Source organism: Mastigoproctus giganteus, chromosome 14 (assembly GCF_048544385.1).
Source record: "Mastigoproctus giganteus isolate SK-2022 chromosome 14, ASM4854438v1, whole genome shotgun sequence".
In the NCBI taxonomy this organism is placed as follows: domain Eukaryota; kingdom Metazoa; phylum Arthropoda; class Arachnida; order Uropygi; family Thelyphonidae; genus Mastigoproctus; species Mastigoproctus giganteus.
Window position 1 is genome coordinate 35,035,403 of NC_143588.1, and position 26,716 is coordinate 35,062,118.

The window sequence follows — 26,716 nt, forward strand, 5'->3', positions numbered from 1 at the left end:
CCCTGTTTGATTTTACTGTATGGGATTTCTCAGAATAAAACACCAATTGTTACTGTTTTCACGTCTCTTGATATTATTTCAAGGTGGAATATTGACAAGTACTTTCCATCCATTTGAAGCAGAAAACATTCTCCATGAATCATACCATAATTGATTACAGTACTTTTCATGCAATAAACAACCATTTGATTTTACCGCACAGTAAAATCGAACTTTTCAGATAAATAAAACATTTGTCACCATCTTCAGCTCATTTGCCAGAGGAATTCTAGATATCATTCAGTGCATACAGTGTTTGACATATGGACAATTTATCAGTTTAACATATGGACGAATCAGTGCAATGCAGTTACATTTGCAGAGAGTTTTGGTGGATAAGAATGAAAAAGCAACAATTTCTGGATGCGGTACAAAGATTGGAAAGAAAAACATTGAGTTTGAAAATTAAATTAGACTTTTGAAGAGAATTGATTCCGTTCAACGACAAGTGGATGTGTGCAATAATTTAGGATTTGCAGGTTCAACTGTAAGAACAATCATAAAAAATAAAGAATCAATTTTAGCAGCTGGAAAAACAGCTGTTCCCCTGCAGGCAACTAATTGACTAGGGCTAGGCCAGCTATTATGATTGAAATGGAGAAACTTCTACATAATTTTATTGAAGATAACATTCAATATAGAATTCCATTAAGTTCAATTATTATTAAAGAAAAAGTGAAGAGCCTATATGAAGATTTGAAGGAAGCACACCTCGAAAAAAATGTGAACCATTTAATGCTCGTAAGGGCTGGTTTGATAGATTTAGAAAGCGCTATAACCTACACAACGTAGCAATACAGGGAGAAGCCGCAAGTGCAGATCAACAAGGAGCTGAAACTTTCAAAGAAGAATTTGTTAAAATTATTGAAGAGGGATGTTATACTGCTCAACAAGTTTTTAACATAGATGAAACAGGTCTTTTTTGGAAACAAATGCCTAAAAGAAGTTTCATATTGAAAGAAGAAAAAACACGCCAGGCTTCAAAGCGGAGAAGAATCATTTAACTTTGTTGTTGGGTGGTAACGCTGCGGGGGGATTTTAAATTAAAACCCCCTTTAATTTACCATTCTGAAAATCCAAGGGCTCTTAAAGGTTTAGCTAAATCAAACCTACCTGTAATCTGGAAGGCTAATAAAAAAGCTTGGGTAACCAGGCCACTTTTCATTGATTGGTATGCTGAGTTCTTCTGTCCCGCAGTGGAAAGATATTGTGCAAAAAAAAAAAAAACATTGGTTATAAAGCAATCCTGATCATGGACAACGTGCCAGGACACCCAAGCAAAGAGAGCTTAGAAGACTTGAACAATCACATAAAAGTTTTTTACATGCCTCCAAACACTACATCTCTGATCCAACCAATGGACCAAGGAGTAATTGCCACATTTAAAGTGTACTATATAAGGAACACCTTTTCTCAAGCTATTAAAGCCATCAACACTAAAAATATACCGAGCCTAAAGGAGTTTTGGAAATCCTATAACATTAAAACCGCCGTCTACAACATTTCAAGTGCCTGGGATGAAGTGACTCAGAAAACCATGAATGGAGTGTGGAGGGAAGTTTGGAAGAATTGCATAAAGCATTCCCAGGAACCTGATGATTCCGTTGAAAATGTTAAAATGCAAATTGTTGAGCTTGGAATAGAAGCAGGATTAAGCAGGTTAATTTGCTTAACGATGACGATGAACAAGAGATGATCGACAACAACAGGGATGGCCTCTCTAATGAAGAACTAATGGAAATGATAAAAGAACAAGAGTTTACTATTGGGAGGTGATGATGATGATCAAGATACTACAAATGAAGAACCGATGAGGTCGCTGACTGCAAAAGGACTTAGTGAAGCTTTTGAACAAAATGTGTGATTATTTCCAGGAGAACGACCCTAACGTGGAACGAAGTGCTAAGGTAATAAGAAATTTGAAGAAGGAAATGAATCCCTACACGATGTACAACGAGAGGAAGAGGGCCAAAGCACAACCCAAAATCGAAGTATTTTGCAATCCAAAGATATGAAAACTCGAGAGCACAGGGCCATCAGACGAATAAATTCATGATTTTAGTTAGATAATTACCACATAATTATATATGTATGTAATGTAGAATATTTTATATGTACAAAAATTTGAATATTAAATATTTTTAACCGACACTGGTGCGTATTTTCACTACCATTTATTATTGATTAGAAAATATCCTATGGAATAGACCACAACTCACAAATATATATGTTACCTCATGGGAATACTTCTCTCGCTTAGTGCTCTGTTTTTCAGGAAGATAATCAGCGTTAAGCGGGGGTCACTGGAATTGACTGGAACTTGTGGGTTGGGAACTCGCAAGCTAGCAAGACTTTTGTGGATTTATTGGAGGATTGTTTTCTACAGCAACATGTTTGAGGGGCAACTAGAGGGAGTAATACCCTTGATCTGATTATCAGCAGTGATGATGCATGCATTGGGAATTTGCAGATAAAGGAACCACTATGTGACAGTGATCACAGTGTATTACTGATGTGGGATTTACTTAAAGATGCAACTACGATCAAGAGTAAAGGGAAGAGTTTTTGTTTTCATAAAGGTGACTACAGAGGTCTCAGACAGTTTTTAAATTCTATAGAGTCGGATCAACTGATGATGTTACCAACAGTGAATTCTAAATGAGAAGCCTTCAGGGACTTAATCTTGGAGTCTACTAGGCTTTTCATACCAACTAAGAAAGACTGTTCAAGGTTTAGACCTAAATGGAAGTCAGATGAATTAATGAGCCTCGTGGCAGAGAAGAAAAATGTATGGGATACATATAAATTATCAGGAGACACAGAAGCCTACAACAGATATAAGCTAGTCTGTAATCAAGTCATAAAGGAGGGGAGGCTTGTTTGTTTGTTTGTTATTTGGTTTTTAGGAGCATTAGCAACTGGGATATTGCTCTGGGATATGCGGTGGTCATTCCCTGACCTTTCCACATCCTCCGTATTTGGTGGTGACTGGCTCCAACCCCAGTCTAATCAAGAAGCGTGTGCTACGCACTGCTGCTCCTTCCCACCTGGCTATGGAGGCACCGTAGAACTTGTTCAAGAAAGATCCGGTATTTAGCGGAGATCGTGTGGGATGGTAACAGGTATGGGCCGACTAAGCAGTCACCGACCATACCTGCCCACACATTTATTGCGAAGCGATGTTGTGCTGCATGGGGTAAAGTACTTCTTTACTTATATAAACTCTATATACTTATATAAATTCAACATAATTTAGTTTATGTTCTTTTGCAAATGCACTCCCATACACATTCTCAGTCATCCTTTGGGCATTTATTTCATTTGTTTATCTCTTTCTTTCTTTCTCCACTGCACTTCCCAGGCACTCCATCTTATTGTTATTTTTCAGTTAAAGTTCAGCCCCATATTCTGCATATCTTGCAGGCCAGGGGGGGAAACACAAACATGTGTCTTGTTGTTGCTATTGAGTTCAATTTGGTTTGGTATGTTTAAACTAAATTACTTATTATTAGCTGCAAATTCCTTCAGCCAGTTACATTCATTCCTTCACTCACTCCCATTTACCATAACACTCATTCACTCTCTCTTGCTCTATTACTGGGTCACTATCTTTCACCAAAACTAGCATTTATTCCCTCTTGCCACAATTCCTGTTTCACCTTATCACCTGATCTGGGCTTGGTGGGAGATGGATTATTGGTTGGGCATTGGGAGGGATGTTTGGCCTGTCTCTGCAAATTGTCTTATTTCAAATGCCTTTTGTGTAAAATTGTAAAAGCTTTGTAATTAATTTCCTGTGTTCTGAAAAGTTGTTCTTGTACCTTTGATAGGGGACAAGAAAACCTTTCATTATATTGGTATATTATTTTCTAATATCGACCTGTTTTAAACCAAGTTACAGGATATTTCCGTTTTGGCAGTAAATTGCAATTTCTCGTTCTTTGTTTCATGGTAAACAAAGAAAAGTGTCGTAAAATCTAAAAATAGAATCAATCTAATGTCATAGGTATGTTTCCCATCAAAATAATACAAATACATCAATTTTTAGCATTAAAATCTTAATGCTACTGAATTTCTGAACAGTTATAAAATCTCTAGTTGCCAAAGTAGGATCGCTAATGCTAACGCTGTAAAAAACTCGTTCAGAAGTCCACAAATAACAATAAACTACCAACAAAAGTACTCTTACCTGATAGAATTCACCTGTATCCACGCTATGATATCCAAAATCCATAATATATGAACTTTGAAAATCCAAATCTGCAGCATTCACGATCCTTGTGTTTTTGCCGTCTACCTATCAAGTGTTGTGCATCCTTGCACTTTCACTATCCACTGCATCCACAGGCAAACCAGTTCTTTAGAACAGTGAGAATTCCAACTTTATTTTACTAATCCCTTTTAGAGCTTTATAAACCTCAATCCGGTCACCTGTAATGTGCCTGGTTGCCAAGCTCTGTAGCCCACATAATCGGAGTCTTTTCTCAACGGGTGTCCTTCTGCCAATCTCACTATTCGAGTTACCCATCTTTGGACCATTTCAAGAAGCTTGATGTCTTTATTCAGATGTTGTCTCCATACTTGAATACAGTATGGAATATAGTATGCAGATATACAGTATATCTGCCTGTATTGTAATGCCCAGGTCCGTTTCCTCATCCACTGTTTTTAATTAAACCCCATCAAGTGTATAATTTATTTCTGGGTTAGTATTCCCCAAGTTTTGCTGCATAAGAAAGAAGATAAATTGGAATTTGCAAACCAATTAGCTTGTTATCCCACATCTACAAGTTGTTCACAAGGGTCACAATTAACAGATTAGAAAGAATACTTGATGAGAATCAACCAAAAAAGCAAGCTGGCTTTAGGACAGGATTCTCAACTATGGATCACCTTCACTTAATATCATAGCTAAGTGGAGAAAGCAAATGAATATAAAACAACATTATGCCTGGCATTTGGGTACTGAAAAGACAAGGCATATACATCCCCATACATTATGGTTTTGAAGAAAATATATGAGAATGCTACCTCCTTTATTGGACTAGACAAAGACAGTAGCAAATTTAAAATTGAGAAAAGAGTTTGACAAGGAGACACAATATCTCCGACAAAGGCTGCTGCCCTTGAAGAAGCTTTCAGAAGATTGGACTGGTTACAGAAAGGAGTCAATGTGAATGGAGAGTACTAAACCATTTACGATTTACAGATGACATTGTGATCATAAGCCACAATCCCGAAGAATTAGAGGAAAATCTTAATCAGTTGTGTAGAGTTAGTAAGGATTTTAGACTAAAAACAAATACAACGAAAACAAAAGTAATGATGAACAAGTATGCCACAAAAAGGGATATAATCATTGAAGAAGCAGAAATTGAAAAAGTGGATTCATATACTTATCTTGGACAAGTCATTAGCCATAATAACGATAAATTGCTCGAAGTCAAGAGAAGAATAAATTTCGGATGGATAGCATTCAGGAAATATAGTCACACACTGACTATATTTCTTGAACCAATAATGAACCAATGTACACTCCCCACCATGACTTATGGAAGTGAAACTTGGGCACCTACCAAAATAATGGAAGGGAACTGAAAACTGCACATCAAGGAATGGAACAAATTATGTTAGGAATCGGGCTGTTAGAAACACATGGATTGGGCAGCAAACAAACGTAAAATACATTCTCATCAAAACTAAAGAACTGAAATGGACTTGGGCAGAACACATAGCTTAAAGATATGATGATAGATGGACTGAAAAAATTACATAGTCCTACCCAAGAGGAACTGAAGAAAATCCTGGAAGACAACAGAGGAGATGGAGAGATGAAATTCAAGAGTTTCCGGGTAGTAAATGGATGGGCATTGCACAAAACAGAAGGAACTGGAAAGTTTCTGGAGAGGCCTTCATCCTGCATTGGATTGATAATGGCTGATGATGATGAGGCACCTTGCATTTGTACAGCATTAAATTTGCACAACATTAAAACATGCCACTTCTGTGACATTCTTTGAAGTCTGTTCAAGTCATCCTTAAGGAGTGTTGCTTGGCACTGATCATTAACAACTCCATTTAATCTTTAAGTCATCTGCAAATTTTGACATCACACTTTCTATCCCTTTGTCGATGTCATTTATGAAAATGGGACAACAGTGTTCCAAGAACTGATCCTTGAGGGACACTACTCTAATCTGAAGAATATCCATTAATCACAACTCTTTGCCACCCAACAATCTGTCTTAGAATCTTACTAGTGATTCCAACCTGTTCAAGCGTATATAACCTCTCATAAGGGACTGAGTCAAATGCTTTGTTAAATTCCAAATAAACAATGAATACACCATGAATTGTCAAACAAATAGAGTAAGTTTATCTCCGGAAAGATTTAATCCTCCTAAACACTCCCGAATTCATTTCACAAATGTATGTGGTCTCAGTTCTAATCTCAACAATGTCCATTTCCACTTGCAGACTGCCAAACCCCACATTCTTTTTCACACAGAATCTCAGTTATCACTTTATTCAACTACTGCTCATTTCAATTGCCCAAACTATTCATTGTATGATTCATTTCGCCTCAAAGGTGGTACTTGTGCATATGTCCGTTCCGATATTCCCTGTCAGAAACTTGGTCATTTGGAATCTCCTCTTTTCGATCTTCTCTGGCTTAAAATCTCTCTACCTCACTGTGTCAAATTTATCTGTTGTCTCTATCGTTCTCCCAGCTCCACTAATCACTTGGAGCTCTTTGACTTTCTCCAATCCAACTTTCCTAACAGTGAGGTAATTTTCCTTGGCGATTTCAATGTTCGCAACTCCAGCTGGCTTCCGTTTTCTAGTCACACTGACACAGCTGGTCGAGATGCTGAGGCTTTTGGAATTACTAATGACCTTGCACAGATTGTTCATTTACCTACAAGAATACCAGATAATCCTAACCATACAGCCAACACGCTTGATCTTTTTCTCACAAACAACCGTTCTAAGTACACGGTCAAAGTGAGTGGTCCTTTAGGCACCTCAGGTCACAACTTGGTGATTGTCTCTTCTCCAATAGAGCCTTTATCTCATGGCTATTCCCAACCTTGTATTGTTTGGTATTACAGTAATGCAAAATGGGATGACCTGGAAGATTTCTTCTGTTCTTTTCCCTGGTTGGATTACTGTTTCAAAACTTCTGATGTCAACATTTGCTCAGATCGTGTCAGTGAAATTATTCTTGTATGAATGTAGTCCTTTATTCCACACTCCACCTTAAAATCTCATCCTTTATCTAATCCTTGGGTTTCCAATAAATGTTCTAAGGCTGTTCAAGAGAAGAACGTTGCATATTGTAATTGTCTCTAAATAGGCCTACAAGGCTGGGATAATTCATATTGAACAATTAGACTTTACACCAGCCGATATTCAAATAAACAAATTCCAATCCTGCAGCTAAAACACTTTATTTACAATAAAATAAAATAAAATACGAGCGTATAAAATGAAATTAAATGAAATGAAATAAAAGAAAATATATAGTAGTCTAAAACTGATGTGATTTAATTTACAATAAAATACAATAAAATAAAATACATCCTCCCCGGAGGATACTGTCATCCATATCATGCACAGGGGTTCTGGGACCGTAAATGGCTTGAGTGTTTACGTATTGGGGCAGCTAGCAATTCCATTAATAGAGACAAGGGTGTACATTTACATTCCCTCTTGGAAACTGTGGTTCTTGGGTGAGATGAACGGTTTCAGCTAGCGCGCTTCCGAGCCATTTCCGGTTCCAGTGCATAAATGGGAAATTCCGGCCTTACTCCCGAGGAACCATGTGACGAGTGCCGTGGATCTGCTATTTAAGGATGTGCCACACAGCAGAAATATGCTGTTGAGAAAGGGGATCGATATCTCCGAAAGCTACAGTTGTTACGGTATTTTATTAATTGTTTTTATCATTCCTTTCAGACTACTATATATTTTATTTTATTTCATTTAATTTCATTTTATACACTTGTATTTTATTTTATTTTATTGTAAATAAAGTGTTTTAGTTGCAGGATTGGAATTTGTTTATTTGAATACCGGCTGGTATAAAGTCTAATTGTTCAATATATCGTAATTGGCTTGTTACCAATTCTTCAGTTACGTTTTCTGCTTACACCAAAGCTCGCAACAATTGTAACGCAGTTATTAATCAGTCCAAACTAGATTTTGGACAAGCTAAGAGTAGTAAACTTGCTTCTTACCCTAATGGTAGCCAAGCATTCTGGTCTCTTGCCAAAGCAATTAGCATTAGCATTAGCAGAGGCATTTGATGCAAGAAAGCAAGCTTATGCAGCATCAGCCAAAAAAAAAAAAAAAAAACCCAATTGGCTGCAACTTTTGCCCATCTCTGCTCTCATCTCTACCAAAACCATATGGTTCTGTTGTTACTTCGTCCAAGGATAAAGCTGACCTGCCAGCATCCTATTTTTCTTCCAACACCTGTATTAATCATCTTGGTAAAACACCTCCCAAAATTCCCAGCACGTTCCATTCAATGCCTCCTATGGCCATCAAAAGGATGTCAGAAGCATTTTGATGAATCTTGATTCTAAGAAAGCTCCAGTTCCTGATGATATTTCTCCGCTTGTTCTCAAAACCTGTGCTCCTGAACTTACTCATCGTCTTTTCTACCTTTTTTTCACATTCTTATTCCAAAGGTGTTTTTCCTTCTGCTTGGAAATTTGCTCATATGCAGCCAATTCCTAAAAAGGGTGACAAATCCCTCCCATCCAATTATCGTCCCATTGCAATACTTGTACTCTTTCTAAATTAATGGAGAAATCAATTAACAGCCAACTCTTAAACTACCTAGAAACCTTCCGTCTGATCAAAGATCGCCAGTATGAATTCCGTCAGTGTCAATCCACTGGTGATATTCTGGCTTATGTTACCCATTTATAGACAAATTCAATGGAAAAGTTTGGTGAAACACAAGCAGTTTCTCTTGACATCTCAAAGGCTTTTGATCGTGTTTGGCATAAAGTTCTTCTAAACAAGCTTCCATCTGATGGTTTGCCAACTGTTTTTGTTGTAATTGCTTATCGAGTTTTCTCTCTGATTGCTCACTGAGGGTGATGGTAGATGGCTCTCTCTCTTCTAACTCCTCCATTAATGCTGGTGTCCCCCAAAGTTCAGTTCTTTCCCCTACCCTTTTCCTCTTGTATATTAATGACCTTCTTCCATTGACTGGAAATCCTATCCATAGTTTTTGCCGATGATAGCACATTGCATTGCACTTCCCATTTTGAGAAATCTTGCTGTGCTCTGCTCAATCAGCTTCAACTTCTCAAATATCCACTACCAATTCTTTAAATGCCGATCTCCAGGTAATTCTGTAGTGGGGCAAACAGAACTTTGTATATGCTATCAACTCTATGAGTCTTACTTGCCTTTATGCTCAAACGTTTTTCCAATAAACAATCATCTGTAGTAACAACATCACTGATTTCATATGGATCAGCTGCACTTGCACAGCCTCTTCTGGGTATTAAGGGTCTTTTGTTATCAAAGACAGATGCAATGTACTGTTCAATTGATCCGCACTAACTTGTCTAAGACTTTTCCTCACCCAGTGCACTATGGTCAAATCTGATTCTCTTTTTTCTTTTCTTTTTATTCATATACATGAAAAATTTCTTGTCTCCCACATTGGTTTCTTAGCCAATGCTTTCTCATACTCAGTTGGAGCCTCCCTGTTACTGTTAGAGATCAACTTGTACCTGTTTTAGGCTTCGGTACTTTTCATTGGAGTTAGAAGGGAACAGGTATTCTGTGTGTTATCAGACACTCAGTCTAAAACACTGATGTATCCAATATCTTTCTAATCCAGAAGATTTAGGAGAAGTCTGGTTATCCTGCCTCCCTAAAATCCACACAGGCCCACCTTCTTGATGGTAAGCCCTGTTATGCCACTTAGGTGGCAACAAACTTGTAGAGTGGTTCTCTTCAAGATGCTTGGTCAGTGTGAAGAGGAAAAGACCAAACCCTCCAACATATGACAGCACGACGAAATGAATGGCCCTCAGTCCCCAGCGGCTTTCATCCCCCTCCCCCTCTTAGTGAGAGGATCAGAGTGGAAGAGAGGGTGCTAAGAATCTCTGGGTACAACCAGGCTGCCATGCATGGAAACTGAACTTTTCCTGTTACAACATAAGATCGCTCATCGGTGAAGACAGGATATTAGAGCTGGAAATGGAACTAGAAAATGTGAATTGGAATATCATTGGTTTGGCTGAAACAAGAAGAAGAAGAAATGAATCACTTCTAAGTTTATCAAGTGGAAATCTGCTGTACACCAATGGAAACCGTGAAAGATCCGAAGGTGGAGTTGGGTTTCTGGTCCATACAAATAAAAAAAAAAAAATTTTGAAATTCAACAGTACATCACCAAGGGTGTCAAGACTAATACTCAAGATTTCTAAGAGGTTAAGCCAAAGGTTATAATGATTTATGCACCAACATCAAGCCATGATGATGAAGAGGTTGAAGAAATATAGACCAAAATTGAGAGTCATTCTAAATGAGCAGAAAACCCACTACTATTATTATGGGGGACTTCAATGCTAAAGTTGAAAAAAGACAAAACAGCGCAGAAAGGGGAACTATAGGAAATTTTGGAATTGGTGAAAGACTTGTGGAATTTGCAGAATCTCAAGGATTGTCAATAATGAACACTTTTTTGAAGAAAAGGGTGAACAGAAAGTGGACATGGAAGAGTTCAAATGGATTAACAACTAATGAAATCGACTTCATCCTCTCTAACAGAAGATACATCATGAATGTTGTTACTGTCCTGAATAAGGTAAATGTTGGAAGTGATCACAGAATGGTAAGATGCACACTTTATATAGATGTAGGAAAGGAAAGGAAAAAACTGACTAGAGAAAATAATATGAAGGTCTTTGAGATAACAGAAGAGGAGAAAAAACAGTATGTACTGGAACTTAAGAACAAGTTTGAGCTTCTGCAGACTGCTCAGGACCAAGATATTGATGAGGAATATTACACCTTTCTGAAAGTGATAAAGTCCAAGAAACCTAGAGGGAAAAAGAAATCCAAAGAAGAAAAAATTAGTCAAGAAACACTTGTCATGATGAACCGAAGACGACAAATGAAGTGCAAGAAAAACACTGACAGGGAGAAAATTGAGTATACTGAGTTATGCAAAGCCATTAGAAAGAGACTCAGAGAGGACATAAGAAGATTTAACACAAGAAAAGTAGAACAAGCATTAAGGGAAAACAAAGGATTTAAATCAGCAGCCATGAGCAGTAATACAGAAAGACAAATGATACTGAAACTGAAGAATAGCGATGGTGTACTTATAAACAGCAGAGAAGGCATAATTCAAATAGCAGAAGACTACTATAGAAAATTATACAAGGAGCGAGGGAATGATGCCAGCAGCGGAGAAAATGGATTGCAAAGTAGCAACACATACCCGATATTCTTCCTGATGAGGTAGAACATGCATTGAAGAAAATGAAGAATCAGAAAGCCCTGGGGAAAGATGAAGTTACTGTAGAGTTGTTAAAATTGGGAGGAAGAGACATAGCACAAAAACTGGCAAGGCTCTTCACAAAGTGCATTAGAAAAGGTGTAATGCCTAAGCAGTGGAATAATCCAATCATAGTTTTGCTGCATAAGAAAGGAGATAAATCAGCATTAAGGAAAAAAAGGATTAAATCAGCAGCCATGAGCAGTAATACAGAAAGACAAATGATACTGAAACTGAAGAATAGCGATGGTGTACTTATAAACAGCAGAGAAGGCATAATTCAAATAGCAGAAGACTACTATGGAGAATTATACAAGGAGCGAGGGAATGATGGCAGCATTGGGGAAGATGGATCTCAAATTATCAACACATACGACCTACACAATACTCTTCCTGATGAGGTAGAACATGCATTGGAGAAAATAAGAATCAGAAAGCCCTGGGAGAAGATGAAATTACTGTAGCTTTGTTAAAACTGGCAAGGTTCTTCACAAAATGCATTAGAAAAGGTGTGACTACTTAGGGATTATTCCACGATACCTAAGTCGTGGAATAATGCGATCATAGTTTTGCTGCATAAGAAATGAGATAAATCAGAAATTGGAAATTATAGATCTGTTAGCCTGTTATCCCACATCTACAAGTTGTTCACAAGGGTCATTACTAACAGATTAGAAAGAATACTTGATGAGAATCAACCGAAAGAGCAAGCTGGCTTTAGGACAGGATTCTCACCTTCATGTAATATCCCAGCTAATGGAGATAGCAATGAATATAAAACACAATTATGCCTGGCATTTGTGGATTATGAAAAGGCATTTGACTCCATACAGCATACGGCAATGTTTTGGGCACTGGAAAGACAAGGCATAGATAACCCATATATTATGATTTTGAAGAAAATATATGAGAATGCTACCTCCTTTTTGAGACTAGACAAAGACAGTATCAAATTTAAAATTGAGAAAGGAGTTCGAGAAGTAGACACAATCTCTGAAGTTGTTTACTGCTGCCCTTGAGGAAGCTCTCAGAAGATTAGACTGATCACAGAAAGGAGTCAGTGTGAATGGAGAGTGCCTAAATCATTTATGATTTGCAGATGACATTGTGGTCATAAGCCACGATCCCAAAGAATTAGAGCAAAATCTTAATCAGTTATGCACGGTTAGTAAGGATTTGGACTAAACATGAATATGGCTAAAACAAAAGTAATGATGAACAAGTATGCCACAGAATGGGAAATAATGATTGAAGGAGCAGTAATTGAAAAGGTGGAGTCATATACTTATCTGGGACAAGTTATTAGCTGTAATAATGATAAATGGCTGGAAGTCAAGAGAAGAATACATTTTGGAGGATAGCATTCAGGAAATATAGTCACATATTTAAGAGCAATATCCCAGTTTGTCTGAAATGTAAAATAATGAACTAATGTGTACTCCCCCATCATGACTCATGGAAGTGAAACCTGGGCACTCACCAAAAGAACGGAAGAGAAGCTGAGAACTATACAGCGAAGAGTGGAACGAATTATATTGGGAATAAGACTGTTAGATAAGAAGAGAAACACATGGATTAGGCAGCAAACTCAAGTAAAGGACATTCTTATCAAAACTAAAGCACTAAAATGGTCTTGGGCAAGACACATAGCTCGAAGACATGATGACCGATGGACTAAGAAAATAACAGAATGGTACCCAAGAGGAGCTAGAAGAAAACCTGGAAGACAACGGCTGAGATGGATAGATGAAATTCTTGAGTTTGTGGGTAGTAAATGGATGGCCATTGCACAAAACAGAAGGCAATGGAAAGTTGCTGGTGAGGCCTTCATCGTGCATTGGATTGAAAATGGCTGATGATGATGACAACTTTTCCTTTCTCTGTTACTGTCCTATACTATCTTTTTCTGCTGTATTTGACCGGCCAGCTCCACAATCATCTATTTTGGCCACCTCCTCCTGCAATATTTTCTTAAAAGTATGTATGTGTTCGTGACTTCTGTGATTTTTGCTTTAAAAGTATTCCGTATATTTCAAATGTATTTTCCATCCTTTGGCAAACCACCCAGTTCACAGATGCCATACATTGCCTTAAACTGTCAAAGCCCCCTCTTCTAAAGTGTGTTTGTGTGTATGCAGAATGAAGTTTCTTTTAAGGTAATTAGTTTCCTGTTTTGGTTCTCCATTTCTACTCGTGTGTGAATCGGCCTTTTCATATTTGAAACGAACAAAGATGAAGAATTGCCCTGCTCTTATGGACTTGAATACAGCAGACTCTTTTCGGTTGGCCTTAACACAGTATATCCCCTTTTTGAAAACTTGGAAGACGACATGAAAATACAAACATCACATAAATTAAAAATAAGAATTCTGAATTGTATTGAATTGTAAAATTTATAAACAACATTTTTCAATATGTGTTGATTAACTTTTTTAACCATGTGCAATTAAATTCTTGAGTTGGTAGATTGCAGCACATTTTGAAGGAAAAAAAGTAGATCGCATCACAAATTAAGTTGGCCACCCCTGATCTAGACAAAACTGGAGTAAAAATTCAGACACAGCACTGGTTTGTTAAAGGAAAGTCTTGTGTGACAAATTGAATTCAATATTATGATGTGGTTATAAAGGAACTGGATGCAAAAAATAATTTTGATATAATTTATTTGGATTTCAGGAAAGCTTTTGACACTGTAGTGCATGGAAGACTAGTGTAGAAATTGGAGCAGAATGGTATTAAGGGTAAGTTGCTACAATAGATAAAAGAATGGTTGAGTGGGAGAAGACAGAGGGTGATAATCAATGGGTGCTGCTCTTCGTGGACTAATGTTATTAGTGGAGTCTCACAGGATTCTCTTTTGGGTACACTGTTGTTTTCTATATTTATCAGTGATATTAATGAAGGTATATCAGACTTAGTTTCAAAGTTTGCACATGATACAAATGTTGGCTGGGTTGTTAATGGCAGTGTGCTACTGCAACAGGATATAAAAAATTTGGACAGATGGGCTGAGACGTGGCAACTGAAGTTTAACATTGACAAACGCAAAGTACTGCATATGGGTAGAAGTAAACCCAGAGAAACGTACCAACTTTGTGGTACTACACTTAAGGTGGTAGAAAATGAAAAAGACCTGGGAGTAATTGTGCAGTCAGATATGAAATTTTCTGAGCAGTGCAGTCAGGCTGCCAGGGCAGGTCATGGGCCTTTGTCAATGATATACAGGAATTTTGCTAGCAGGGAAAAGGAGGTGATTGTCCCTCTGTATAAGGCAATGGTCCGGCCACGCCTTGAGTACTGCGTACAGGTCTGGAAGCCTCATTTTAAGAAGGATGTAGATTTGCTTGAGCGTGTAACAGAGAAAGGCAACAAGATTAGTGAGAGGAATAAAGGGGTGCTCTTACCAAGAGAGGCTTAAGTTCTGCAAATTGCTATTCATCTGCAAGGTGATCTGATTGAGGTGTATAAGGCCTTGAATGGGTTGAGATCCCTGAATTCTGATGGGATTCTTCCACTTGTTCAGATTACGAACCTAAGGGGGCATAAATTCAAACTGAGGAAAGACAGATGTAGAATAGAATTGTGGAAATTTGCCTTTAGCCAGTGGGTGGTTAATTGCTGGAACAAACTGCCATCTGTTGTTGTGGAAGTTGATAGGTTAAATAAATTTAAGGAGGTACTGGACAAACAGTTAGAGGGAATTGTTTTGTAATTTTTAAAAAAAATTTTTTTGGCTTATATACGTAAGCTCATACACTTTCTTTCTTGCATCACGTGAAACTACTACTAAAAGCGTCCATCTTATGGTTTGCCAACTGTTTTTTGTAATTGGTTATCCAGTTTTCTCTCTGATTGCTCACTATTGGTATTGGTAGATGGCTCTCTGTCTTCTAACTTCTCCACTAATGCTGGTGTCCCCAAGGTTTAGTTCTTTACCCCACTCTTTTCCTCTTGACTGGAAATCCTATCCATGGTTTTGCTGATGATAGCACATTGCCTTCCGCTTTCCACTTTGAGAAACCTTGTCCTGCTCAATCAGCTTCAACTTCTCGAATATCTGCTACCAAATCCTTAAATGCTGATCTCTAGGTAATTCTTTAATGGGGCAAAGATAACTTAGTTGATTTCAATCTTTCTAAAACTCAGTCTTGTCTTATGTCTTCCAAAAAGGATACTTATGCTTATCTTTGGTGACACTCTGATTTCTAGGCAAAATGATATATCTCTTTTGGGGATTACCCTGACTTCTAATCTTTCTTCGCATAAAGCACATTACAAATATTGCTTCCCCTGCATCTAAAAAACTTGGTTTACTCTTTTGCTCCCGGCATTACTTTTCTTCCAAACAGCTTTTCACCCTGTACAAATCGTAAATCTGCCCTACCATGGAATATTGTTTCCACATATGGGGCGGTGCCCCCCAGAACCTCTCTCAGGCTTCCAGATTCCATTCAGAAGAAGGCAGTTTGGTTAATTAATGTCTTATCTCTATCAGAGTCTCTTCACTCACTGTCTCATAGATGTACTGTGTCTGTTGCATGCCTTTTCTACTGATACTTCCATGGGAACTGTTCTTCTGAATTGGCTTCTATATTCCCACTCTCTCTTTCAAAACAGCCGAACATGTGCTGCCACCAGCCAACATCCATTTACTGTCCAACTTCAAACTCACAGAACCAACTTTTCATCTTCCTCGTTTATTCGTTCAACTGCCGTTTTCTGGAACAACCATCCTTCCTATGTCTTTCCTGAAAATTAGGCTGCAGAAGTTCAAGTCTCATGTCAACAAATATCTTCTCTCGTCTTTTCAACCTCCGGCCCAAGCACAGTACTAAGTACTATAGGTTCTAATACCTCTCATATTTGGGGTTTTAATAAAAAAAAAAAAAAAAAAAAAAAAATCCACCTTCCAGAACACAAAATCAGGTGGAAAACAGTATAAAATAAAATTAACTTCTTCACACACTGCTTATTTCCATACAACCAACCCTTTACATTAATAGAACTTCAAAAATCATTAAACAGATCTTCCAGTAGTTCAGCAGGTCCAGATGGTGTTCATTATGTTATGCTAAAGCATTTACTTGAAAAAGACTTGAGGTCCCTATTAATTTTTTATAATTGTATCTTCTCTGAAAATGCGTTTTCTTTTTCCTGGCACCATTTGTTCATTATTGCTTTACCAAATCTAGGAAAAGATCCTTCCTGTGTTAAAAATTACAGGCCAATATCTCTTATGAGCTGCATGGGAAAAATTTTCGTAACGATAGTTGATACTAGCCTCGCTTAGATCCTGGAGTCAGAGAATCTCCTTCCAGAAGAACAGTATGGCTTTCTGAAGAATAGATTTAATGTTAGGCATGTTTATCAAAGCCAAATCTCATGTCCGCAATGCCTTTGTCATAAAAGATGTAGTCATGGTAACAGAACTGTTGATAAGAAGGGGTGAAAACTGTAACTGTGAAGACACATGGACATGAAAAGAGCCATTATACGCAAAACAATGCCAAAAGAAGACATTCCTCGAGGAGTGATTGTCCACGTTCATGACAAGGATTGGATGGATCAGGATGGGATGAAGATCTGGTTTGAGAAAGTTTGGAGCAGGAGACCATGTGGGCTCTTGCGCAAACCTGCCCTATTGGTGCTTGATCAGTTCAGGGCACACATAACAAAAAAAAAAGAAGATTGCTGCAGAGCAAAAAACAAAACAAGCTGTCATCCCTGGAGGCTTGACATCCCAGCTCCAACCACTTGATGTCAGCATTAACAAATCTTCAAAGTTTAAACAGTATCCGAAAATTTGGCGTTCCAGTGTCTGTACATCAAAACAAGAAGAAATAGTCCTTTCATGAGCAAGAATAGGTCATACACATATGACCCACTTTCATTTACTCACAGGAGATGATCCACCACAGTGTCCACATTGTTATATAAATCTGACTGTTAAACACATTCTCATTAATGCCCATACCATAAACAAGACAGAAATGCAACCTTGCTATCATCGGTTAACCTTTGGAAACCAATAAATCTAAAGAAGCTTATCGGTGACAATGCAAATGTTTCTGAATTTTTCAACTTTCTGAAGCAAATTGGAGTTTTTAATCAGTTCTGATCGCAGCCTTTTCTGACATTACAAGAATTTCTCATCTATTCTTACAATAAATGAATAGGCGCATTACAGCCAAAGCAGCTTATGCACCATCAAACCCTCACACAACAACAACATCCTGTAGAAGCAGTCTCTCCTGTTAGCAAGCACAGACCATACCGAAAAAAATTCTACCCCATGAGCCTTGCACAATCCCTCCAGGGCCGAATTGATTAACAAGGCTCTCCACCTTCATATACTCCCTCCTATTGTGTCTGGACAGATTTGCAGACACTTTAAAATTCAACCCTAGCTTGTTACTTTTTTTCAATCTACTTGTTAATTAAATCTACAGATCTCTTGCTCTTAAGGTCATTAGTGCCAACGTGTACAACTATATCATCTGTTGTGCCCTTAAAAGATAACATCTGCTGTATAGCATCATCATCTTTTGCCTTTGACAGATATGCTCTGGTCCTGTTCCAGTTATCCTTTTTGCATACTATATTCCCTGTCTCCCTGACAATATAGTCACCAAGAATAATTAGTTCCTGTGAGACCAGCTCATTCTGCCTTGGAGATTGCCGCTGTGTTGCCTGATGCACAGGAGTGAGATCTGGCATTGAGTTGGGCAGCTGAGAGCTCTCAGCTGCCCATTATTAGATTGCATCTCGAGTACTGTCTACAGGTCTGGAGTCCTCATTTTAGCAAGGACATCGAGTTTTAGGATGTATATCTGCTGGAATGAATGCAGAGGTCAGCCAGATTCGTGGAAGGAACAAAAGGATGCTCTTACAAGGAAAGGCTTCAGTTCTGCAAATTACAGCATTTGGAGACCAAAGGACCTGTGAGAAGATCTGATTGAGGTGTTTAAGGCCTTGAATGGGTTGAGTTAGCTCAGTAATGATGGCATTCTTCATTTTGCTGTGACTACCCACAAACTTCCACCTGTTTGTACCGAAGTGGGTAGTTTGAATTATGTCACGGAAGAATTAGACTTCTTGGAGGGGATGGATGAGTGAGGTGTGTTTTTTTTATTTATTATTTTTTATTTTTTTTTTTTGCTGATGACATATAAGCTTGCCTTTTTGCATTATTTGCTACTATTATTACTGATACGTATAGTACTAATTTTTGGGTATACACATGTCATCCGGCTTACCCATTTTTCTAACTTATTCGTAATTAATTTATATCTTTCATTGACTTTCATTATATTTTGGCAACATGCGGTTGGTTATGCTTGTATCTGCTGATGTATGCTTTTCATTATTTTTTATTTGTTATTATTCATTATTCTTTCAATTAACCTGTCAGTAGTATTCCCCCATTTTGTAAGACAAGTGATATCATGGAGTGTGACAGACCCAAGGTTTTAATTTTAATATCTTAAAAAATTATTAGGTCTTTCGGATTTGTGCTTTTAACATGCTAAACTTTACATTTTACCAGTAGCTTATTAATTATTAATTTTTTAAATAAGTAGTGCAAGTTTTTTTTTTTTTTTGCATCTAAATACTCCTTAGTGTTAATGAAATAAAAAGTTGATAATTATATTTAAATTTTCACAAAAATGTTGCTAACCTTGATTGCATGAAGCTTCACCATTTGTTCATCATAAAAAATTAAGCCAGTGAATACAAAAAAAAAAATAATAAAAAATAAAAAAAAATGCTTTGAAATTGATGTATTTCATCAAAGAAAAAAAATAATAACAATGGATTTCTATTAATTGTGCCTGTGCACGTAACAAATATTATAAACATGATGTAGTAATGTAAAATCATTCATAATCGTTTTTTCCTCCAGGTTTCTTGTGACATTTACCACATGAAAATTCTGTATGACTGAAACACAAAAATAATGGCGATATGTCACTTCAAGTGTTCATGTTTTCAAATATTTATTTTATGTATGAAAAATGGTAGAGTTTTCTTCTACAGAGATGGGAAGGTGGGAAGATAGTTGAAGAACAGATGTGCAGAAATTTGCCTTTAGTCAGCAGGTAGTTGATTGTTGGAACAGTCTTCCATCTGTCGTTGTAGAAGTAGGCAGCTTAAATGGAGCGAATGGATGGGTGAAATGGTGCTTGTGTGATGCTGTATAAGCTTGTTTCCTTGCATTGTATGCCTGCTAATTCTAAGAGAGGTGACTCGTTGCCTGGACTAAATGTTTGACGAAGCAGACAGAGGCTGACTAAGATCCAAGTAATATGGACAGGTGAAAAGGAATGTTGCTACTGTTCTGAGATGTCACATTTACAGAGAGAAGAAGCAGACAGATTAAATATAGCAACTTTAGCACAAAGGGACCCATGGCCAATTAGAAGAAAGAGTATGATGATTTGGGCAGAAGCATTTTAGAACAGACTATTGTGAGACAAAGGATGCAAATGGAATAATCTTTCTTGTGACCATATCTTTGGAAATAGAACACCACCGATCTTGCCAGAGTTGGACTAGGTGGTCCCAGCAATGTGTTTTTTTTTTTGTTTTAGGATTTCAGTGGATGTTTAGTTATGTCTGAAAAGTCAACAGAAATGGCATGTCTAAGACAATAGCAAAAACCTTGATAAGTGATTTGGAGGTCCCAAGGTAGGCAACCATATAAAACCTGTAGCACAGCTGTCAAGACATTGCAACAGGAATGACTCATCATTAAGAACATACTTCTTTGGATAAGAGGAAGTTTCTCTTGGATAGTAACCTTCTTATTATACCAAAACCAGATCGCAGTGCCATAGGTATGAATCAGAACAAACACCACTTTGTACAAAAGACAAATGGTATGGTATGGTGGTTAATACTGCAGGATTGATGTGACAGATGGTCAAGCATAGAAGTAAATTTGACTCTTTTATCATGAGGTGCAACATGTTTCTGAAAGTTTAACTGACAATATAGAATAATACCCGGAAATTTATGCGAGTCATCCGTGGAGAGAGTGTGTGACCAAAACGTTTAACAGTTGAAGGCGTGGAAACATTGAGGTCATTAGGGTCTTAAGATAAAGAAGCTTAGTCTTGTCAGGAGAAATAGTAAGTGTTATTAATAACCAACTTTTGTAAGGCAAAGGACACAAGTGAAATAAACTTTCTTGTGACCATAGGTCATTCATGATGTTACTGTGTGTGTGTGTGTACGTACTGGCAGTACTTTCCAAAGAAGAACAGCCTAGGGCAAGAAACATAAGGTCCTCAGCATATTCTAGAAGCATTGTGAGTTGAACAGAGAAGCCACTCATCTAAAACCAAATCCCAGCTGAGTGGACGGAGCACCAAACAATGCTAAGAGAGAAAAGAACAAGGCATGGAATCAGTTTTGAAAGAATCCAACCACTGCCAATCCCATTATTTACAAGAAACTTAAAGCCCATGCCCGTTACGTCCGACAAAAAGCTAAAAAATAATCCTGGATTCGTTTTGCTTCATCTGTCACTAAAGACACAAGTGCGGGACTAATCTGCTGGAAAATTAGAGACTAGCTAGAAAGTTTCCATCAATTCCTTCTTCAATCCTCATCTAGAAAGAGCAGGAAATAAACATTCCCGAGGGTATTGCGAACATCCTTGTGGTATCTTTTGTTCACCATTCTGCATCAGCCGCATATGATCCAATTTTCCTAAAAGCCAAATCAATAGCTGAAACATGTAAAATAAATTTCAGAATGAAGTCAGTCCTGTCTTGTAATGAACCACTAACCATGTATGGATGGATTAGAAGAATCTTTAAAAAATCAGCCAATGGTGCACGTGGTCCAGATGGCATATACAACCTAATGTTAAACAATCTAAATGAGAGAACTTGTTACTTCATCCTAAAACTTTTCAACTCAATATTTGTCACAAATCCCTTTCCCATTTCCTGGTGACATTCTGTAGTTCTACCTATTCCAAAGCCAGGAAAAGACCAATCAGAACTGCACAATTATAGCCAATCTAACTTACTAGCTGCTTAGGTAAGAGTCTTACCTAAGCAGCTAGTAACATGTAAAATAAATGAAAAAATGGTACACACTCACCTCACCTGGTATCCAGAAACTCAAATTATTATGAACAACATCAGTTTGGATTTCATAAAAACAGATCTACCCTAGACCTTATGATAAAGGCTGAGGGAAATGTGCGAAATGCATTCATAAAGGATGAACATTTGGTCATGGTGAGCTTAGATATAGAGAAAGCCTTTGAAACCTCACGTCATCCTTTGTGACCTAAATGCCCTAGGACTAAGAGGACATTTATCATCATTAATTCAGAGCTTTCTCGAATATCAAACTTTCCAAGTCCATTTCCAAATCTCTATACAGGAGGAAGGAGTCCCACAAGGGTCAGTCCTCAGTGTCACACTCTTCGCAGTTAGAATACACACTCTAAAAGAATCGTCACAAATTCAGTAGAAACTTATGTTTATGCCGATGACCTCACTATATCCAGTCACTCACAAAATATGTACTCCATTGAAAGAAAACTCCAATCACTAAATAAAATACAATCATGGATGTTACAGAATGGATACCAACTATCTCCAAAGAAAACATTTTCTATACACTTCTGTAAGAAGTGAAAACTGCACCCTGATCCTGAATTGCACCTGGAAATCATGTTATTCCAGCCAATGACAACATTAATTCATAGGTGTGGTATTAGATAAGAAATTAAACTTCTTGAAACACATACAGCATGTATTTGTTTGAAGAAAATTAATATCCTTAGAGTTCTTTCTGTGATGTCATGGGGAGCTGACTGACACTCCCTTCTCCACCTGTATAAAACTATAATCCGATCCAGACTAGACTATGGTGCACCTGTACATGACTCATCTAGAAAATCAGGATTACAGTCCCTCAGTACCATTCAACACAATGCACTTAGAATAGCTCCAGATGCCTCCCAAATCGCCAGTTCATAGTTTATATATTGATGCACATGAACCTCCTTTATCCTTTCGGAGTCTGCCCTCACAGCCCATCTGGCCTTACCTCTTTAACTTGTCTTTCCTAAATTTCTACAGGAATAAACCAAATGAAAATTAACTGGCTGAATCAGACTGAAGGATTTAGCTCAGAATTGGAGTATCCCACTAGACAATATCTACTCAGACACTGGAGAAATGGAGCCACCATGGGCCACATTCAAACCGTTATGTCATTTTTTCAGAAGTGGCTAAAACAGGCACTGGATAATCAAAATATAAAGCAGCTACATTCAGCTCATGCATCAGCAAACACACTGTCTGCAAATATATACTGATGGATCCAAATCTGATTCACATGTAGGTGCTTCAGTGGTTCTTTCTACTTGTGCTATCTCTGAAAACCTTTTTCCTAGTTACAGTATATACACTGCTGAACTCAATGCAATAAAAATGGCTATCAAACACGTCAACAACAGGTCTAATGAAAAGATAATAATCTATACCGATTCCTTGAATGCAGTAACTTCTTTACAACATAGATGTCTGTACTGTCATCCTATTTTGAAAGAAATCAGAGCACAGTTAATTAATCTGGCAGAATATAACATAGCGGTAGGGTTCTGCTGGATTCCTGGGATTGCTGGAATCCAGGGAAATGAGAAAGCAGATCAAGCAACAGAAAGTCCAGTCAACCCTGTGTCTTCACTTGCCTCGATTCCTTATATGGACTGTAAACTAATCATAAAACAGTTATGTATTGACCGATGGACATCGGTATGGCAGCAACAGAACCATGATGAACTCTTCCAAATAAAGAAAAAGCCACAATACTAGAAATCTAGTTCACTATTAAACAGATGAGAAGAGGTTGTCATTGCACGGACACTCATTGGGCACACCCATCTCACCCACCTCTACTTGTTGACTGGTGATGAATCTCCTCACCATCGTCATTGTGTCGCCGAACTAACAGTGAAACATATCCTCCTTGAGTGCCCCCACACTCATGCTGCTCGATTAACAAATTTTAAATCAGCTTTAACCCAGAACAATTCATTAGAGATGAACCCTATTCTCAGTGATGATGCAAATCTGTCTGAGCTATTTAATTTTTTTAAAACAAGTTCATTTATATGAACTTATCTGACACATGACTGGGAGAGGGGGGAGGGGAAAAAAAAGCATTTGCAGAATTATTGTGACAGGCACAATTTGGCCTTAGTTGCCCTTGTGCCAATAAGCTCCCATTAAAACAACCAACCATTTAAACTTATGCCAAAGTCAAACTTTTAGCTGTCACAAAAGCCCATCATTATGATTCTTGTCTTCAAGCCTAAAATTTTACATTAGTCTTAATTTTTAATATTCAATTCAAAATTGATGTAAATTATGCATGATAATTTTTAATAATTTTTCATTTTTGATATGTAGATATAGTTTGTATAAATATATGTTATTATTTTCAGATGTTTGGGATATTTGTCTTGTTTCATTACAAAATTAGTTCCTGGATTTTCTTGCCCTGTTGATACTGAACATCCACTTGATTCGTTTTCAAAATTGCTGCTCTTTCATCTTAATTCAAAATCAGCAATACAGAGATTGGCTATAGCTCTTGTTCTAAATGCATGGGCAGAATTGGATGAGGTTTGGACTTTATATATTTTATATCAGTCTAATTACTAAGAATTTCTTATACTTGTGAAAAATTCTTAAAAATTTTTAATTTGTTTGGTTTTGTGAATTTAAATTAAGCAAAGGAGTAAGTGTGTGTGTAAAGCTAGAATAGTATAAATGAGAATAGAAATGTTATTCTTAATAATATTAACTAAGTGGATAGATTTTCACCCATGTAGAAATAGGTTATGAATATACTCCATGTGCTATGCTGCTTATGAAGAGTGTAAGTTAAATTATAATTGTAAATAAGAACTTAAATTTACAAAATAATGAGAGGAATCACCTTGATATATGCGTGCAGGACTTTTCTTTACTAACACTCCTTGGATTAAACGAATTTTAAAATAACTAAATGAATTCTAATACCCATAGGCAAAACATCTGTAATCCAATGCACCTGGAATCTATGGTTCGAGAGCTCTAAACTCATCACCAAAATACATCAGAAATCCACTGATTGTCAACGAGTAAGAGAAGACATTGTGTCTGTAAATTAAAAATGAACTCAAATAACTTCTGAATGTCCTAAAATTCTAAAAAAATTTTTTACTTTCTTTAAGTGGACCCGACTTTTTGACTTTGGTCATGATCACAGAACCAGAGTTATTATGGAAGAAGAGAGTCATTTTGTTGGGCATGTGTGGGGCAAGGGGTACTATAGTTTTGTAGGAAAAATACTTTCATAAAAAAAAGCATTTCAGCTAAATTATCAGCATGAATTAGTCTTTTAATAATAAAAAGAAAGATTAAACATCTATGTAAATACAGTTTATTATTTATAATAATTTGTTAAATAGTACTGAAGCTTACAGACCATTCTCTTTATCAGCACTATTTCTCTTTATGATAAATTCAAAAACATGTCAGATTGGTAAAACGTTTTTGAAAATTCATCTCCTTTTTCATGTGCAGTTCCTGTTCCTCTCTTTTTTTAAACAACAGTAATAAGAGAGTTGGACATTACTGATTACATCCTGTTGTTATTATCATATTTTGGTCCTTCCATCAGTATGAAACAGCATGAACCAGGATTCATTAGACAGGCAATGTTTTTCCATTTCTCCACCATCCAGGTTTGGTGTTTCTAAGTCCACTGTAACTGGACCTTCATGTGTTTTGTTGAAAGGAGGGGAACCTGGTTAGGTTGTTGGATTTCATACCTCATCTGAGACAAGGTATGATGAATATTGCATTCTGAAATGCCTCTTTAGTTAATACTGTTGTGCCTTTCTGTTACCCTGCAGAAGTCTTCCCAACCTCTGTTGGCCTCTCACATAAAAAAGCTGTTTCCACCCACAGGTTCACTGTTGGTGCTGGATGGTATTTGGTTATTGAACCAATCTTGATACATATGGGAAAAACTTTGCAGAGTTGCAGTTTTCAAGATATTCATACCAGCAGGTTGTTTTGTGGGGTACCACTGACAGATACACACACCAGCTCATGTCTTTCTCTAATTACCACACTTCTTTCAAAGCTAGGATGGGTAAGATGGAAAATTTCTTAGACCTTATGTCTTGCCTATTCTCACACTGAATTGAACATCCTTTTTACCATAGTAAAAACATCTGATGCTGTTACTGAACGAGTGCTCGTTTTCATGAAAAGGGTTGATATACAGGTAAACCTCGATATATGCATTTTCGATCAATGTGAGTTTTGGTTAATATGGTCACAAAATTTATACCATTCCTCTCTGTATGCCCCCTAAAATTTCGAATAGTGCAGCCGATTATGAAACAGAAATTTTTTAACAACGCAAAAAATAAAGATGCCCAAAAATTGTCGTCTGTAAGCAGTGTTGTCAGATTTTGCTTCTACTGCTCCATTATCCTGCCATAAGCTCAATTTTGCTTAGGCAATCATCCAAGGCAGATGTGTCAAAGCAGTCTCTTCCCATTACTATATTTCACACCAAGTAATCCTATGCACCATAACAACCAAAACCAAACACTAAATAATAATTAATATTTTGTAAAAGTTCACCATGTCTAAAAGGAAAAGTGATGTATCAGTGGAATCCGATAAGAAGAAACATAAAGTTATTACTTTTGGATACTAAACATTATTAAACAATTTGATAATGGTCAAAGCAAGACAAGCATGAACATGGTGCTAGGCCTCAACGAGTCTACGGTACGGCTAATTCTGTCCAAATCTAAGGAATACATAGAACAAGGTAAAGTTGTATCAACATCTTTTAGTATGCAGTGGACTGGGAACAGAAAAAGTTCTATTTTGGTTGAAATGGAGAATCTTTTAATAACTTGGCTGGAAGATTGCAATCAAAAATTGATTCCAATTAGTACCAACAACATAATGGTAAAAGCACTTAGCCTGTTTTCATCACTCAACGAAAACAAATTCAAAGCGGACACAACGATGTTTGAAAATTTTGGAGCTCGAACTGGAATATATAATGTCAAGTTAACAGAGGAAGTGGTGAGTGCCA

The 26,716-nt window shown here is 37.2% G+C and overlaps 1 protein-coding gene across 4 annotated transcripts in view; it reads left to right on the plus strand.

The window, feature by feature from the left end:
- The window catches only part of LOC150075060 (TATA-binding protein-associated factor 172-like), a 934,682-nt gene that overhangs the window by 371,920 nt on the left and 536,046 nt on the right, over positions 1 to 26,716 (plus strand). For all 4 annotated transcript variants that reach the window (XM_090388242.1, XM_090388245.1, XM_090388243.1 and 1 more), the window contains exon 17: positions 24,051 to 24,231. In XM_090388242.1, the coding sequence (XP_090244368.1) occupies positions 24,051 to 24,231 (181 nt within the window). The remainder of the gene's footprint in view (positions 1 to 24,050; positions 24,232 to 26,716) is intronic.